At 43.8% G+C, this 12749-nt stretch overlaps 1 protein-coding gene across 1 annotated transcript; it reads left to right on the top strand.

Annotated features, from left to right (window-relative positions):
- Window positions 1-8852: 8852 nt before the first annotated feature.
- On the top strand, window positions 8853-9421 carry LOC123041149 (uncharacterized). Its single transcript, XM_044463845.1, has 2 exons — window positions 8853-8992; window positions 9088-9421. The coding sequence occupies exons 1-2, from the start codon at window positions 8911-8913 to the stop codon at window positions 9318-9320; spliced, it is 315 nt and encodes a 104-aa protein (XP_044319780.1). The 5' UTR covers window positions 8853-8910; the 3' UTR covers window positions 9321-9421.
- Window positions 9422-12749: the final 3328 nt, after the last annotated feature.

Below are 12749 nucleotides of genomic sequence, written 5' to 3' on the forward strand. Positions count from 1 at the left end.
GTTTAGAGGGCAATTGGTCAAAAAGCGAATCATAGAAAGGCAAACAAACGGTATGTCCGGACACGGAACTACTTACTTGTGTATTTGGGCAATTGTAGCTTAGGCCGGCATCCTCGGTCAATTCCGGACACGCCGCTCATGATCCGAAGAACAGTTTGTACATCTCCACGGGTGTCGTACCCATGAAGTGTTGAAGAATTCGCGGTCCCTCCGGATTAAACTCCCACAGTCGGAGAGGGCGACGTTTGCAGGGCAGGAGACGCCTAATCAGCATGACCTGCATCACCACCACCAGATCGATCTCCCTCACTTGGAGGTCTCGAATCCGGCCCTGTAGAAGAGGCACGTCCTTTGACGACCCCCAGTTGAGCCCTTGGCTGACCCATGACATCAACCGCTGTGGAGAGCCCGAGCGGAAGATGGGTGGTGGCTTCTGCCTGCTGCCCCTGGGAGCGGTTATGTAGAACCACTCCTGCTGCCACAAGCCGAGCTCCTCCTGAAAAGATCCCTCGGGCCATGGAGCATCGGCCCTTCGGCTTACAACCACCCCACCGCACTCTGCTTGACGCCCCTCGATCATCTTCGGCTCCACGTCGAAGGTCTTAAGCCACAAGCCGAAGTGAGGGGTAACACGGAGGAAAGCTTCGCAGACGACAATGAATGAAGAGATGTGGAGGATAGACCCCGGAGCCAAGTCGTGGAAATCCAATCCATAGTAAAACATGAGCCCTCTCACAAAAGGATCCATCGGGAAGCCTAAACCCCGACGGAGGTGGGATACAAACACGACATACTCGCCGGGCTCAGGGGTGGGGATGACTTGCCCTTCGGCGGGCAACCTGTGCGAAACCTCGGAAGTTAGGTACTTGGCCTCTCGCAACTTTAGCACGTCTTCTTACGTAACGGAGGAGGGCATCCACCGGCCCTGTAGGTCGGAGCCGGACATTATTGAAGGTCCGAAGCACTCGAATCTGGGGCTCTGGGTGTTGGAACTCGGGGCAAGGAGTAGATTCGATTGAGGAATGAAGAAAAGAAACAAGCCTTGGTCCCATTATAAAGAGGGAGAATACCAACAGCCGTCCCTGTGACCGTTCGGGACTCGCCTCCGATAGAGGAGGTGTGGCAACAGGCATGGTTGGGTTACCCATGTCCGTATTGATGGGAATCCCGGAATAAGGGGAACACGATCTCTGCTTCGACAAGACGTGCCAAGGAAACCGCTTCGCTAAACGCACTGAGGTGTTATAATAAAAAACGATTCAAGTAAAGGCTTGGTAGTGGCGTGACGTCATGCCACAGAATACGTCAGCAGATTGAACTTGTGTACATATTATTCTCTCTACGGTGGAATGTGGAATTTATTTTGCAGAGCCGGACACTATCCTGGTGTTCACAATCTTCTATGAATTATTCGGAGGAAGAACCCACCTTGCAATGCCGAACAATATGCGCGCCGGACTCATCGTCATTGAAGCCTGGTTTAGGGGCTATTGAGGGAGTCCTGGACTAGGGGGTGTCCGGACAGCCGGACTCCAAGACTATGAAGATACAAGATTGAAGGCTTCGTCCCGTGTCCGGATGGGACTTTCCTTGGCGTGGAAGGCAAGCTTGGCGATACGGATATGTAGATCTCCTACCATTGTAACCGACTCTGTGTAACCCTAGCCGTCACCATTGTCTATATAAACCGGAGGGTTTTAGTTCGTAGGACACAACAACCATTACAACAATCATACCATAGGCTAGCTTCTAGGGTTTAGCCGCCTTGATCTCGTGGTAGATCCACTCTTGTACTACCCATATCATCAATATCAATCAAGCAGGAGTAGGGTTTTACCTCCATCGAGAGGGCCCGAACCTGGGTAAAAACATCGTGTCCCTTGTCTCCTGTTACCATCCACCTAGACGCACAGTTCGGGACCCCTTACCTGAGATCCGCCGGTTTTGACACCGACAGTCCTCTTCCCAAATGTTGGCGGGAAGGGATCCCACAACGACCGGATTTGAAAAGGGACAGGTAGTACAACTTATCCTCACAAAAGTAGTCTTCGTCTGCGAAAAGCCTCTAGTCGTGACGCTGCGGTGGGCTCGGTGATGACCTCCGTCCTGCCGTCCTGGCGGTCTTGGTCTTGTTGCACCAGAATGGAAACCTTTGGTTGATTCCTCGGGACTCCGCGCCTGTGGCTTGCCTCCTTTGCACCGAAGAGGAAACCTGCGCTCTACACCCGCTGGCGCCCGCCTGGCCTTGGTCATCATGACTCACGTCAGCTAAGCCTCATGAGGTAAACCTTGCATAGAACTCTCCGCCCCTCGGGAGCTAGCCCGAAGAGGCCGATCCCCTCGGGGGTCTTGGCATCGTCCGCCTCGCGAGGCTTGGCCCCTTGCAAGGGTCTTGAGCTGTTGATGCTGAAGCTGGGCCATACCAGGCCGTCCATGGAGCCATGTGGTGGGCCGCAGGCAGGCAGGGCTGGATACCCCCATATCCAGAACACCGACACGCGCAAGGTCTAAAATAGACCGGGATCAGAGAGTTCAGTGTGCTGATTTTAGGGATTCAAAGTTCAAGGTTCGATTTAACTTTTATTTATAAATTCAAGGTTTATTTTGGACTTTTTTAGGGATCCTTGTTTGGCTACGCATGGCGCCTCGGTCCCGCTTTTCTTGTGGGCTGCAGAGCGAAGGGGAGGCTCACACTGGTTGCCGACCTCGATAGGTCTGGATGCGTGTTTATGGGAGCTTCTATTAGAGGGAGCTCCTGTTCGACGCTCGCTGCTTCAAATAGTCGAGCAATCGCACAGGCGCGCTCCCCTATTGGCCGGCCCATATAGCAAGCCAGGCACTGTAGCGAGACGGGTCACTGCAAAGAGTAGGCTACTGTAGCAGATGGACTTTGTATGTCCAGTGTTCTGTAGCAACCGAATTTTACTTGTTTAAAAAATTCAAGTTTTTTTATAAAACAAATATTTTTTGAGAACGCAGACAATTTTCTAAATTTCTGAATGGTTTTTAAAATTCCGTACATTTTTTGAAATTGGGAACATTTTTTGAGACTTAGAAACATTTTTTTTAAAATCCAAACTTTCTATTAAAAAGCAAACATTTTTTGAAACTCCCGAACAAAAATTGAAACAAGAACATATTTTTGGAATCTGCGAACAATTCTTTAATTGGAAACATTTTCTCAAAACACCCAAAACATTTTGAAAGCATGAACATTTTTTGTAAATTGGCAAACAAATTTTGAAAATGGGAACATTTTTTGAAGCTCCTAAACACAATCTGAAAAGTTGAACATTGTTTGAACTTATGGATTAGAGAACACTCTTTTTATAATATGCGAACCTTTTTTTTTCAAAAAGAAGAACATTTTTTCGAAATTGAAGAACATTTTTTTGTATTTATGAATAAATATGAATAACAAGATCATTTTTTGAACTTCTAAACATTTTTAGAATTTTAGAAAAGAATATGAAATTCTGAAGAACAAATAGAAAAAAAAGAAGAAAAGTAATTGAAAAATTAAATAAACAAACAGAAAAACGAAGAATGAAAAAGAAACTTAAAAAGAAAAAGAAAGAAAAAAAACTAGTGAAAAAGCTGGTTCAATAAGCTTCTAAAAGGTTCCCAAAACCGGCCAGAAACCTTTCAGAATGTTCCTAAACAAGACACTGTAGGACGTGGGAAATCTCGTAATTGGGCCGGCCCAGCTTGATCGCTATGTCGCTCGGCTCTGTGCGAAGCAGCGGTAACTTGACTCAACGAGTGTCCGTTAGGATTTTCCTCTATTGGACGCTTAATTTTTTAAGGGCTCCTATTGGACACTTGTTTTGTCCAATAGCGCGTGCGGCGTACATTGGGCAAGCCCGGTGGCAAGAACGAAGCGAGTTGTGTTGTACTCCCTCCGTCCGAAAATACTTGTCATCAAAATGGATAAAAGGGGGTGTATCTGACGTATGTTAGTTCTAGATATATCTCTTTTTATCAATTATAATGACAAGTATTTCGGACGGAGGGAGTATTGCACAGTGCAACGTAAATTTTTCCCCAAAAGCGACACACTTGCAAGCAATCGAAATCCTGACCTCCCATTGCTAAACGTTTGTTGCTGACCACTGGACCTGATCGCTGCTGGTGACTGATCGACAACGCCAACAGATTTAAAACTTATTAAACTTTTTGTTTGAAAATTCTGAACAATTTTGAAATTCTGAGCATTTTTTTAATAACGTGACCAATTTTGATATTCCGAACATTTCATGAAAACCAATTCAGTTTTTTAAACATGAACAAGAAATATTCTGAATATTTTCTGAAAAACATAAATATCATTTTGAAAACATTAACAATTTTTAAAAATTATAACGTTAAAAAACGAAAAAAAGTTCAAAAAGACGATCAAATTTGAAAACATGAACAACCTTTGAAATCCTGATCATTTTTTTGAACAAATGAACAGTTTTTGAAATTCCAAAATTATTTTGAAGTTTTTGAACAATTTCGAAAAGTACAAACATTTTTGAAATTATGTTTTTTATTAATTTCTGATTTTTTTAAAACGGAATATAAACTTGAAAAAATATATATAAAGAAAAATAATATATTCTTACAAAACAATTTAAAAAGAAAAAAGCGACGAAAAACAAGACTTGAACCAGACCGGAATCTACCGGGAGGTTCGCAAAAGCAGGAACGAACCTACCTAATGGCCTTCTCTGCCTACGCTAAAATGAGCTGGCCCATTTGCTTCACTACCTCTACGATATGCACCTGATCCCGAATCATGTGCTCTGTTCAGGGGATCAATAGTGGCTATTAAGCTTTTTCCTTTCTATATATTCTTGAGAATAAGTAAATACCATCCTTTTTCCTATCAGCATCTTTCTATCTGACAGTAAATATTGCTTTCAATCGATCAGGCACTAGGTTATTAAAGTATGGATATGCCATATAATAAGGGAAAAGGCCTCAAGTTTTTTTAGCGCAACTATTTGCCCCGCGAAAAAGGAAAAAATGGCTACTATTTGTGGCAACGCACGACAAACAGGAAATCCTGAAATCGCTGGTTAAGATTATTTCTAGCAGATCCGTTAAAATCCAGTACTGCAAAGTCGGTTTAAAGTTCCCTAAACTTGATTTTAGAAAACGCGAAGAGTTCGACCGAACAGATCATGTAAATCTTGTACCGCAAATTTTATAACATCTTCACGCTAGAAAAAAAGTTCATCACAACCATAGTGCATATATAGGAAATACAAACTCCGCGCTATAAATTAAACCTAAATCAACGTTCTCACTCGTCGATCGACACCGAGGTAGAACTTGGCAGCGGACTTGCGAGCGTGTTGGCAAGGACGTGCTCCTCCTTGGCAGCGGCAAGACGGTTAGCACCGCCTTCTTCTCCAGCCGCCACCGTCCGCTCCGCGTCGACGTGCTCCGCATCGGCCTCCCAACACCTCTAGAAGTGTGAAAAGAAGTTAGCGTCGACCTTGTGGAAGCCGCTCTAAGGGCTCCGCCCGCTGGTATGAGAGAGTCGGCCGCGGTCAAGCGCTTGCTTTGAGTGCCACGGCTCGGCTGCGGATCGGCTGGAGCTGCTTGCCCCCACGTCGTTCCGTGCGAGCTTGCATGGCAGCGACCCGCCATGCCCGTGAGCACCACTGGTCATCGACGAGAAGAAAAATGGCGAAGCGCAGGATTTTTCGTCAGAGTTGGGGAGGGCTAGCGGTTGCGCAGGCGAATGCGACGGAGGTGTTAGGTTTGCTAACCCTAGAACCCGGTCGACCCCTCACATATAGCGCCGGAGGGATGGATATGCGGGCCGTCTATAATATTTTATAAATACCAGGCTTCGTTTTAGCGGATCCATTTGGGCCGAAAAAACAAGATCCTACAAAACGGCCGGCATTTTACGGTCGAATCTGTGCTTCTCGTGGAGGCACAGATTTGCTTCCACGAGAATGCTTTTCGGAAAGGGGAAAAGGTGGGGAAAAGGTGCTTCCGGCCTTGGTTTTTTATTTCGACTTCTTCCCTTTTTCTTGAAAAAATGTTCAACAAAACCTATTAACATGGGTCCAGTTCCGAAGATCTCGACGCGAGAAATCAAATGGTGAAAATAGTTCGGGATTGGAACGCACGGTTGAAGAGGTAAACATTTTGATAAAAGAATCTACGAAAAAAACTCCCATGTTGCAAACAATGGCGAGCATGTAGTGTGCCACTTGCCAGCGCATGTGAAGGTGGGAGTAATATTTGCAAGAAGTATCACTTAGAGCATCTCTAGTAGATCCTTCTTACAAAAACAAATATGTGCTTATCACGTAAGAAAATCTGTACTTCTTGTGGAAGCCAAAAAAATCGCATTTTTTACATTTCCGAGACTTCTCACGGAAGCAAATTTGTGCAAAAGAAATTATATATGCTTCTGATGGAAGCAAATTTTTGTTTATGTTTTTCCCTTTCCGAGAAGCACAATTAGCACAATTGTGCTTCTTGGAGAAGTAAATCTGTGTCTCCACAAGAAGCAAATATGTGCTCTGCAAGAAGCAAATATTTGCTTTTCATTAAAAAAAGGACAACGCTAACGCCCACACGTGTGGTGTGGGTCAAACCCGCCCACACGCCCTATAACATACAGACTACGCCATGTCACCGCATGCATGCATGTGAAAATCTTTTTGGATTTTCAGTTTTTAAAATGTTTTATCTCTTAAATGAAAAATCTGATTGAAGATCCGTTTTCATCATTAAATCCCCCACGATGAGATCTTCAAAACTACATCTCATATCAATATATTTCGATGATTTTTTTTTTGTCAAAAGTTGTCATGTCTATTGCACATGTATTGCCATGATGTTTACACTAAAGTTGCCATGTTATGTTTTAGCTATTTTCTTTTATATTAAAAAGTAAATTTTGACATATTATAAAATGGAGAATTAAAAAACTAGACTTGCCATGCACCATAAACTAAAATTGCCATAATACATGCACTTAAAATTGACATGGTTCATGCAAAAAAATATTTTCAAGGTCAAAGTACTGGAATTGCCATCATCAAAAACTAAAATTGCCAAAATTTACAAACTAAAATTGCCACATGGCAATTTTAGTTTAAGCACCATGGCAACTACAGTGTAAACATCATGGCAACTTTTGGGCAAATTTTTTTTTTCGTCGAAGCATATCAACATGGCGTCTAGTTTTGAAGATCTCGTCGAGACGGATTTAATGGTGAAAACGGATTTTTAATTCGCTTTTTTAATTAAGAGATAAAACATTTTAAAGCCAAAAACCAAAAAAATTTCTGCTGATGTCATCTGTTCATACGTGGCAAAATGAGTGGTGATGGAGGCGTGTGGGCGATGTGCAAACGCCCACACGTGTGGGCATTAGTTTTTCCGTAAAAAAATTAAAATATGTTTTTTCCTTTTTCGAGAAGCACAACTGAAGCAAATATGTGCCTCATGAAATGCAAATCTGTGCTTATCGTGGAAGAACAATGTTTTTCCATCCATTTTTTTCGACGAAAAATAAGCGAAAATCAAAAAGCCCAAAAACCCTGAAAAAATCCCACCTAAAACTTGAAAATGCATAAAAAAGTAAAATTAAAAAAAAAATCCCGAGGAGCGCCCAGCACGCGACATGTGGCTGCTGAACATACCACTTGGTGTGCTTTAAGCCCACAAAGTGATCCTTGCGACCCTCTCGCAAGGGTTACCCCTTGCCTAGTTGCTCTCTAATCCTCGTCTTTGTTTCGTTGATAGCGAAACAGAGGTATACTCGCCTCAAGGAGCGTGCTAAGTGGTTCGGCCCTGTAGTGTTAATTTTTCTTTTTATTTTTTCTTTTGTTATATTTTAAAATATTCTAAATATATAAATGTGAAAATAATTGTGTTAATTGGCTTAAAGAGATTAAAAAAATGTGAACTGCGAATATGTTATAATATAGTGTAGAAAGTTTGTTTTCATAGTTTTTAATAAATGTTGATAGCATTCAATAATTTTTTTGTGACATTTAAAATATTCACCCATTTTCAAAAATACACTTGACATTTCAAAAAAATATACACTGTAAAAATATTGTTCAGGTAATCAATTTTTCCCCTTCCTTTCAAACAAATGTATGTTATTACATTTGAAATAATGTTCATGAGTTTCAAAAATATTTTCTTGAACTTTTATGAAATATTTACACAATGTAAAAAATGTTCCCATAGTTTTAAGAAATGGTTTTGTAACATTCAAAAAAAATGTCAACCTGTATATGAAAAATGTTTAACACATATTTGGAAAAAAAAATGTTCAAAATACATACAATCCTTTTCATGTATTTCAAAAACATTAAACATGGAATTATTTTATATGCGCACTAAAAATTTATAATTTTATGAAATAAAATAGATATCAAAACATATATTATAAAGATGTTAAATTTTATGAAATAATGTATTTGAGTACTTTTTGGACCAGAAGACAACTAGGAAATTAACAGTGGGCGGCATATTTAGGACAGTATGACTGTCAGAGCGACGGATGACGGATGACGGAATCTGATTAACCAGGTGGGCAATTAAAGATAAGCACGAAAAGGATTTTATTTAGCAATAACTTAATCCGGCATTTAAACTTGGCGAAAGAAATACTCCAGAGTACAGTAGTCTTTAATGATTTTTTGGTAAAAACTCGGTCGCTTGGTTATTCGGTTTGATCTCAGGAATGAATTCAATGGAAATAAAAGGTCCAAAACTGATCGAAGCAAATTAATGCTGGCCTTCGAAACGAATTAATCGTCGTGTATTTATATCCTTATTACCTAGACGCAACGTCATAGCAGATCGACCACAGCAAACGATTCCTCCGTCTGTCTCCCGGGAACGCTCGATCCTCTCGGCCATCCTCAGGGACAGTTAGCAATGGCGTACAGCCTGAAGATGACCTGTATCGCCATCGCTCTCGCCGCCACCGCGCTCCTCTTCACCATCCCACGAGCTCAAGGTATAACACGCGTAGCGGCTCGTCATATGCGCGAGCAAATATTGAGCCTTTCTGTTGTGATCGCTGATTGTTTTTCTGCCGTGACTGGTGACCAGCATGGGATGCGGACATGGTGCCGGTGGGGGCGCCGGATCATGCGCTGACGGCGATCCCGGGCGGCGGCGCGGGGACGTTGGCAGCGGGGGCGCCGGTGTGCCTCCAGTGCCGGTGCTGCTCCAGGTCGAACCCGGGCAGCTGCCAGATCACCAGCTGCTGCTCCACCTTCAACTGCGACCCCACCGGCAAGTGCAGCGTCGTGCAACAGAAGTGCGGCTGCAACGGCTGCTAACCGGCCGGTCATCACCGTGCTAGCTGCCTCCGTGCCAATTTTTTCTGTGGAGGAGCCAAATGTTTTCTTTGAAAATGTCTCCCGTCTATTTTTTTTTGAGTAACCGTCTCCCGTCTATTTTGTTTTTTCTTTTCAAAAAGGGGGCTCCTCGGCCTCTGCATCAAGAGTGATGCATACGATCATCTTATTAACTAGAAATCAAATTGTATCAACAAAGTTTCAAAGTCTCAAACTTAAAAAAAGAAAAGGCAGCTCACACAGAGCGCTAAAGGCAAGAAACACAAACTAGCCAAGAAAAGATGCCACAACCGGCTGGCTAAAAAGGTAGGTAAACTAATTGCCTATCCTATTACATGACCGCCATCCAAACCGGTTGAAGATATCCCGAGCTACCATCTCCCAACGGATAGACCCAGTAACCAAATGCTCCCTGGCCTCCATCGGAGTGAGTAGCGACCACGAACGGATCACTGCCGTAGCTCGGAAAATAACCTGCAAAAAATGAATCCGTGATGTTCTGTTAAAAACCAAATCATTTCTGCAAAGCCAGATGGTCCACAGCAAAGCGCAGACTCCAACCCGAATATGTCTTGCTAAGGCAGACTCAATCCCATTAAGGGAAGTCCCAAATAAAGCATTAACAATAGTCGGTGGAGTAATGTTAAAAGCAATGTGGACCGTCCGCCAAAGGACCTTGGCCAACGGGCAATCAAAAAAGAGATGCTTAATCGTCTCATCCCGATCACAAAAACTACACCTAGTAGGTCCTGTCCAATTACACTTTAATAAGTTGTCCTTTGTTAGAATAACTTGTTTATGGACAAACCACATAAACACTTTTGTTTTCAAAGGAACTTTGACATCCCAGACATTCTTGGAAGTTGGAATGGAGCTCGAATTAATGACATCAATATACATTGACTTAACAGTAAATACTCCAGACCTAGTCAACTTCCAGCGTAATTCATCAGGTTGGTCAGAAAGTTGAACCTCCATCAGTCTCCTAACTAAATGGAGCCAAACTTCCCAACGATTGCCCGCTAGCGACCGTCTAAACTGAATATTAAGGGGGATAGATTGAAATACCGTTGCCACGAACACCTCACGTCGTTGAGCAATAGGATATAAAGACGGATATTGAATGGCCAAGGGTGAATCACCAAGCCAAGTATCCTCCCAGAAACGTGTAGTAGCACCATCTCCAATAACAACTCTAGTCCTATTGAACAGTAGTTGTTTGACTTTCATGAGTCCTTTCCAGAAAGGCGAGTCAGTCAGCCTAACTGTTACCTGGGACAGAGTTCTAGTCTGGAGGTACTTGCTGCGAAGGATCTGCGCCCACATGGCTTCAGTCCCAGAAGCGAGCTTCCACAACCACTTACTAAGAAGGCATCTGTTCTTAACCTCAAGATTCTCAATACCAAGCCCTCCTTGGTCTTTGGGTCGACAGATAATATCCCATTTAGCAAGTCGGTATTTTCTTTTAAGTTCATCACCCTGCCAAAAGAAGCGTGACCGATAGAAGTCTAGTCTTTTCCTAACACCAACTGGGACCTCAAAGAACGATAAGAGGAACATAGGCATACTCGTGAGCACCGAATTTATCAAGATTAATCGACCTCCGTATGACATGAGCTTACCCTTTCAACAACTCAGTTTCTTCTCAAATTGGTCCTCGATACACTTCCACTCTCTGTTTGTCAGCCTACGATGGTGTATCGGAATACCAAGGTAGGAGAAGGGCAAACTCCCCAACTCGCACCCAAACAATTGCCTATATGACTCCTGTTCGTCTTTGGCTCTACCAAAGCAGAACAACTCGCTCTTATGAAAGTTAATCTTTAACCCGGACAATTGTTCAAAGAGGCATAACAACAACTTCATATTTCTCTCCTTGGCCAAGTCGTGCTCCATAAAGATGATTGTATCATCAGCGTATTGAAGGATGGATACACCTCAATCAACAAGATGAGGTACCAAACCACCCACTTGACCATTCTCCTTAGCCCTTCCTATCAAAATTGCTAACATATCCACCACAATGTTAAACAGGATAGGGGACATCGGATCTCCTTGCCTGAGGCCTTTATGAGTCTTATACACCCCACTGAGGTGCTTAGCCCATCCCCGTAAGAAGATTCTCAAATGCCTAATTTTATTCTGCCAACGCTCGACAGCCGTCCTACCTCCTACACCCTTAGCCCATTCCCTGGCAATGAGGTCCAAGAACCCCTCCCGTTCGAACCAGGCCATCTCTAATGAGAAGGTGTTTTTGTTTCCCACATGGTTCGGCTCCCCGGAGTCCACGAACAGTGGTGTGTGATCGGATATGCCCCGCGAGAGAGCTTGGACCGTAACAAGAGGGAACTTCTGTTCCCACTCCACACTCGCGAGACCTCGATCAAGCTTTTCATATGCCGGGGTAGGCAAGGCATTAGTGTCGTGGTACTAAGACTGACAGTAGAATGGGGGGTAGGTATGGAGAGGCAAGATCCTAGCTATGGAGCAGTTGTATACACAAGAGATTTACGAGTTCAGGCCCTTCTCGGAGGAAGTAACAGCCCTACGTCTCGGAGCCCTGAGGCGGTCGACCGGATTATATGTGTATGAGTTACAGGGGTGCGAACCCTTTACACTGAGGAGGGGGGTGGCTTATATAGTGTCTGCCAGACCCCTCCGGCCCTCAGTTATGCAGGGTTTAAAGTACATAAAGGATTGGCGTTACTGGTAACGCCCTACATAAAGTGTCATCATGACCATAAAGACTACTTAATTACAGACCGTTTGGATACAGAGTGGCTCTTGATCTCCTGGTGGTCGAGTGAGTCTTCATGGTTGAGTGTCTTCGAGTCTGTCGAGTGGAATCCCTCTTGGTCGATTGGAAGGCAGCTTCTTCAGAAGATGTCCTTGGGGAGGGTACTTTGGACAGGTCCATGACCCTACCCTAGGTACATGACTTCATCATTAGCCCCCGAATGGATCGAGGTTTGAGTGAGGAAGGAGTTGATAATCTTTCCGACCTGTTTTTGTGTTCTGAGCATGTCTCATCCTGGATCAATGACCTTTTTTAATGATGGCATCAACTTTTCTTTCAGTCGCCTAGATCCATTCTTTTCCTCCGTCGAGTGAACTTCCAAGCGACGGATCGTAGGAAATCTACCGTCTGATAGGTTGCTCTGCTATTAGCAGATTTTGTGGGATCCGAATTTTGGGAAGTGCGCGAAGCGGGGAGGACCGCGGTACTCGGATGGGATAAGGCGAAGATGCCCCGATTTCTGCGCCGCCTTTTTCACCACGTATCGCGCGCGCGACTATTTTGGGATTTGACAGGATCGCCCGGGCCTACCTGTCAGCCACTCGGAAGCGTCCCTATATAAGGTGCCGGGCGAGGGTTTTTGAACAGTGCGTTTCCATTCCCCTCTCTGCCTT

This window comes from Triticum aestivum, chromosome 2B (assembly GCF_018294505.1).
Source record: "Triticum aestivum cultivar Chinese Spring chromosome 2B, IWGSC CS RefSeq v2.1, whole genome shotgun sequence".
NCBI lineage: Eukaryota > Viridiplantae > Streptophyta > Magnoliopsida > Poales > Poaceae > Triticum > Triticum aestivum.

Excerpts from the sequence above, each read along its gene's own strand:
- LOC123041149 (XM_044463845.1), top strand. The coding sequence starts at position 8,911 with ATGGCGTACAGCCTGAAGATGACCTGTATCGCCATCGCTCTCGCCGCC. Across the intron at positions 8,993-9,087 it reads CACCATCCCACGAGCTCAAG|CATGGGATGCGGACATGGTG; the intron begins GTATAACACGCG and ends ACTGGTGACCAG.